General features: G+C 41.8%; 1 protein-coding gene across 1 annotated transcript; it reads left to right on the top strand.

Annotated features, from left to right (window-relative positions):
* The first annotated feature begins 382 nt into the window (after nucleotides 1–382).
* mex3c (mex-3 RNA binding family member C) lies at nucleotides 383–4535 on the top strand. The gene is made up of 3 exons (XM_081366921.1): nucleotides 383–505; nucleotides 619–1124; nucleotides 2671–4535. Exons 2-3 carry the CDS (start codon nucleotides 647–649, stop codon nucleotides 3795–3797), a joined length of 1605 nt encoding a protein of 534 aa, XP_081223047.1. The 5' UTR covers nucleotides 383–505; nucleotides 619–646; the 3' UTR covers nucleotides 3798–4535.
* Nucleotides 4536–5673: the final 1138 nt, after the last annotated feature.

Below are 5673 nucleotides of genomic sequence, written 5' to 3'. Positions count from 1 at the left end.
TCTCTCTCTCGGAAACATTACTATTTTTAATGTTTTTGATAGAAGTATCTTATGCTCATCAAACCTGCTTTTATCAAAAATACAGAAAAAAACTGTAATATTGTAAAATATTATTACCATCAAAAATAACTATTTTCTATGTGAATATATTTTAAAATGTAATTATTACTTTGATCAAAGCTGCATCCTTACTCCAGTCTTCAGTGTCACATGATCCTTCAAAAATCATTCTAATATTTTAAAAGGTAATAATATTTCACAATATTACTGTTTTTTGATCAATTAAATGCAGGCTTGATGGGCATAAGATACTTTTTTTTTTAAATATAAAATATATAATTAAACGTTTTGGCTGTTAAAAGCTTGATCCGCGTCGGCGTGTGGCGCTGTGCGCGAGGATCAGCTGTTCACAAACATGCGCGAGAATCCCCGAAGAACCGTAAACAAAGAGATCCAGTAGAACAGGGTCACGGAACCACATCTGCCGCTGCTGTAAATACCAACCGTAAGTTTAAATACACTTTATACACTTTATGAATAGCATTTTCTGTATTTCTGTACACTTGAATACAGTAACAGAAGAGCTTTGCCGTGACACTAAGTTTGTTTGTCCCGCAGTGAAAGCAGGACACGTTGTTGGTCGAGCATGCCCAGTAACGCAGCTCAACTCTTGGAGTCAGACGATACTGAACCGGACCTCCCGGTACTGGTACCGAACCTGAGCGGGTTGAGCCTCAGGGATGATGAGAGTCCATCAGAAGCACGTGATACTCCTCATCTGGGTGTCCTGGGTGCGGTGTTGGACCTCCAGCCCCTGTCCCAAACTAGATCAGAAGAGGAAAACAGCACCAACAACAATATTATCAGACATGATGCTGATCTGGACCAGCTGAGGGCCCTGGCCCTCACAGGCATGGAGGCACCGGGGACGGGTGGGCTCTTTCAGGATGGGCTGGGCGAGTCCCAAGGCTTCCACCAGGTTCAGGGGAGGATGATGATGGCCATGATGATGATGCAGGAGGGCGAGAGGTGTGCACTAAACACCAGGAGGAAGAGCGTGAACACAACAGAGTGTGTGATGGTGCCCACATCTGAGCATGTGGCGGAAATAGTTGGCCGGCAGGGTGGGTTTGTTTGCTTGTGTCATGTTTAATATTCTAATATTGTGAGTGACTCATTTTGTCTCACATTTCAGCCAGAGCAGGGCTTAACATTAATGGTTTCTTTCTGTGCTGGGCCTGTTGGATTAGCGATTCAGGTTTGAACTCGCCCTGCTGATGTTTTCATAGACCTCACCTTGGAGAGAAATATATACATTAGGGCTGTGAAGCGATTACACTTTTTAATTGCATAATTAATCGCTAACTAATCGCACATCAAATTTGGCAGTGAAATTACCCCCAAAAAGTCATTATTGGGTTAAATGGGAAAATCTCAAATAGACATTACAAAATGGCTCTCTCTTTAAGAATGGGCCATTGAATCATTGGTTCACTCGTGTGATATTGCCTTCGTTACTCGTGTGATATTGCATAACTGTATCATGATATAAATATGAGACAAAAACTCATAAAGGGGCATTTTTACCATGATATCTTGAATTTTACGGTTCTTCTAACTGCAGTCAATAGGCTTCATCACGCATGAGTTGTTGCCCTGCTTCATGTTCATCACCAGCATCAACTGTGCGAAATGTAAGATGAACTACGTAGGTCTTGGGTGGGGTCCATTAAACATGTTAATAACTTTAACACGTTATTTTTCCCCATACCTAATTAATTAAACTAACACGTTAAACCGACAGCCCATAAAGTACTATAAACATGCATATGTACAGGAATAAATTAAAATATAAAACTGATTTGAAAATGTAATAATTATTAAAAAAAGTACTGTTTTTAATTTATTTTTCATCAAATAAATTCAATTCAAATTAGCAGAAGAGACAAAAACATAAAAAAAATCTTAATTATTCCAAACTTTTGACCACCAGTATTATATATATATATATGAACTATGTAAAAGTATAGAAACAGTACTCTTAAAAAAAAAAAGTTTAGTTTATTATTAGTCATAACAAATTGTGAATTGTATGGGCCAAATTTTCAATATACATGCATTTTATAATGAAATCTTGCTGAAAATGCTTTTAATAATATATGCTCGAACTGACCTCATTGAACTGTCTGTTACTATGGATTACAGCTGCCCCACTTATCTGTGATGACGTGATGTTTAGTCACTGCACTGTATGAAAACAAGTTGTGTAATACAAGTGAACTAGCACACTGACAACAACAGGTTCCACTTTATTTTACAGTGTCATTGTTACATTGTAGCTATATATTAAAGTACTGAGTAATATTAATTAAGTGCATGTACTTGCTATAGAGTTAGGGTAGGATTAGGGTTTGGTTGAGGGTTGGTTGGATTTAATTATGCATAATTAACTGTTAATACTATTGTAAGTACATGTAACGAGGACACTGTAAAATAAAGTGTTACCCAACTACATCTATATTAGTATTGACCAATCAACATCAAGGACTGCTCTAATTATGCCTGAGAGGAGATCACTTGTCTATCAGTGTGATTGATTGATTGATTGATTGATTAATGTCTTCTTAAGCTAGCAATTTGCTGACTTGTCTGTTTTTCTGCTCTCTTCAGGTTGCAAGATCAAAGCTCTGAGAGCAAAGACCAACACTTACATCAAAACACCCGTTAGAGGAGAAGAACCATTGTTCGTAGTGACCGGACGAAAGGAGGATGTCATGACGGCGAAGCGCGAGATTATGTCTGCGGCCGAGCATTTTTCCCTCATCCGGGCGTCTCGGAACAAACTGGCGCCAAACGTTGGACACAACAGCGTCCCTTGCCACCCGGGACAGACAACCATCCAGGTACGGGTGCCGTATCGAATGGTAGGGCTCGTGGTGGGACCGAAAGGAGCGACTATCAAGAGGATCCAGCAGCAAACCCACACCTACATCGTCACACCAAGCCGTGACAAAGAACCGGTGTTTGAGGTGACCGGCATGCCTGAGAACGTGGATCGAGCGCGCGAGGAAATCGAAGCCCATATTGCTCTGCGTACCGCGGGAAACGTGGACACCAGCGCAGACGACGACGACTTCCACTACAACGGCACCGACGTAGGCTTCGAGTCGGGAAGCAACAGAGCCTGGCTCTTCTCCGGCGGCGTCTCAAACTTCAACAACGGCAGCTTCCACAGCAACGCCGCGGGATACCGAAACGACAGCTCCAGTTCGCTCGGAAGCAACTCAAGCGAGTCGTACTACAGCGGGAAAGGCAGCGGAGTGGCGGATCTCAGTCCCGGCAGCACCGGCGGTACGTTCTGGTTCGGCGATTCCCAGCTTCCCTTGGGATCTGAAGATTCGTCTGGATACGACGGGCTAACGATGACGGCCCCGTCCACCAATCCCCTGTGGAGCGCCTTCGATCGGGGAGGCGCGAGTTTGCCGAACACGCCGAGGCTCTCTCCATCCCTTCTCGCTCGTCTGTCTCCGCCTCTTCCGGAGGCGCTGGATCATCATCATCCGCTGGTTCGGCTGGTGCAGGAGAATTCCCAGAGTCTCCCGGCCTTTGGTACGGCGTTTTCCCCGTCCGGCGGCGACAGCACGGGCTCCAGCTCTCCGCCGGACATGCGCACCTTCCCCAAACACAGCCAGGTTCCCGCGTGCGTACGCTGCGGAGACAATGCGGCGGCGCTCGTCCTGGGAGGGCAAAACCTCATCTGTTTGGAGTGCTCCAACTCCATCCTGCAAAGCGTGTAGAGCGCGAGAGTAAGATTTGGGATCACAGAGTAAACTGGTTTATTTTTTACATTGATAAATACTTCTTCCTTCTTTATTATGTTTAAATAACTGGGAAATGCAGGTTTTCAATCAATTCATCTCAAAGATTTGCCCATTTACATTTAGCTGCGACGTCGTTCTTACGGCAAGCAGTGCTGGGGTTTAGCAGCGCTAAATCGTGTTTTGTTATGTTTTGTTGGTTTGTTACTCTGTTTTTACATTTTCATGTGCCTGATTCCATGACGGTAGCGGTGCACGTTGGCGCCGTTGCTGGAAAAGCATCCGTGGCCTTGAGTTTCTGTTTTGCAACACTAGAGTCAAGAAGCATGCGATCATACAAGAGCCGTCCTGACCTCCACGACCCTGAAGCCTGCACTCCATAAACATTTAAAGAGCGTTGCACGTCGTCATTAAAGCGTAAAACGCTCATTTCGCATTGAATTGAACGTCACATTTTAGATCAATTTAAACATGGTTTCCGCTTGGGTTATATGAATAAAACCCCAATTTCGCATTCATTTCATTCAGTGGCTGTTTCCATCCACATATTTCTTATGTGAATTTTGGGATATCGCATAAAAAATGGCAGATGCGTATAAAATGTGCATAAAAACCTTTTTTTTTTTTTTTTGGTAAGAAATCGTGCACATAAACTACGATGAAACAAATGAACTAAATATAATCGTGATTGCGAAACGCATGACTCAACAGATTATGTGATTGGATAACTGAACTAACCAGTGGATCAATCTCATTGCACACCATCTAAAATATTGTTTTAATCATTCTGAAATACCTGAGCCAAAGTCTGTCATCAAAATGATTTGGCTCACATGATTACATTCCCAAGCATCCGAGCACAAGATAACATGAAAGCGTTTGTTACAGCGTTTCGTCTGCATGCTCTGATGCACAAAGCAATTCATTATGTTGGGGGAAGAAAAGAGTCAGAGGCTTCCCTGGTTGCTGCAACTCTTTATCAGTTTATTGATACTCTGCGCCAGTTTCACAAGATTTTGTTCTCTTAAACACATACGATGGAAACGGCTTTATTCATATTCCACTTCAATTCGCATCTCTAGATGAAAACACATGGGAAAATATGGTCGATTGTTTCACGAATGAGGCCCTTTACATTACGGTATGTGGCTCCTCTCATTGCCTTAACTGAACGGGTCGTGCCGGGCCAGCACAGGGAGTCGTACCGAGAGGAACGTGGCGTTTAGGACCTGAGAGGAGCGATTCTGTGGACGAGAACGTGCTATAAACAATCCCTTCTCAAAAGTGCAGGCTGACACGGCTAATGACGTCATTATTTCACAATCACCACTAAACTCAGAGAAACCAAGGCATCCATAACCTCTCAAGATTCACTTTGACAAGTTTTTTTTTATATATATATATATACAATTTTGTAGTATTTCTGTAGTCTATATTTCATATTCAAATACATATATATATATATATATATTAAGATTAAATATAAGACTATTTGGCAAGCAGTCGGCTGCTGGTTGCCGTAAGTATTAGCTTGTAGAGTGTTGACGTTAGGTACTATAGAGCAGGAAAGAGCACACCTGCATGATTTATTATCTAACGATTCCTAAATCGCAACAAAAAAGCCAAGGATCCAATATATATATATAATATAATATATATATATATATATATATATATAAACGCTGCATTAGGTCTGCATACTACCACATTATGAACAAAGTAAAAGTCCTATGTTAAACACAACTAGGAATTTTGTTTATCTAAGGGATTTTTACCATCACACTGCAACAATGTTTCTGTATTTGATAATTTTATTGTTCTTTTATTATGTATATACACATATGCAGGGACATGA

The sequence above is a fragment of the Scardinius erythrophthalmus genome (assembly GCF_964197995.2).
Source record: "Scardinius erythrophthalmus genome assembly, chromosome: 5".
Classification (NCBI taxonomy): domain Eukaryota; kingdom Metazoa; phylum Chordata; class Actinopteri; order Cypriniformes; family Leuciscidae; genus Scardinius; species Scardinius erythrophthalmus.
This window is presented reverse-complemented; position numbering and strand designations above follow the sequence as displayed.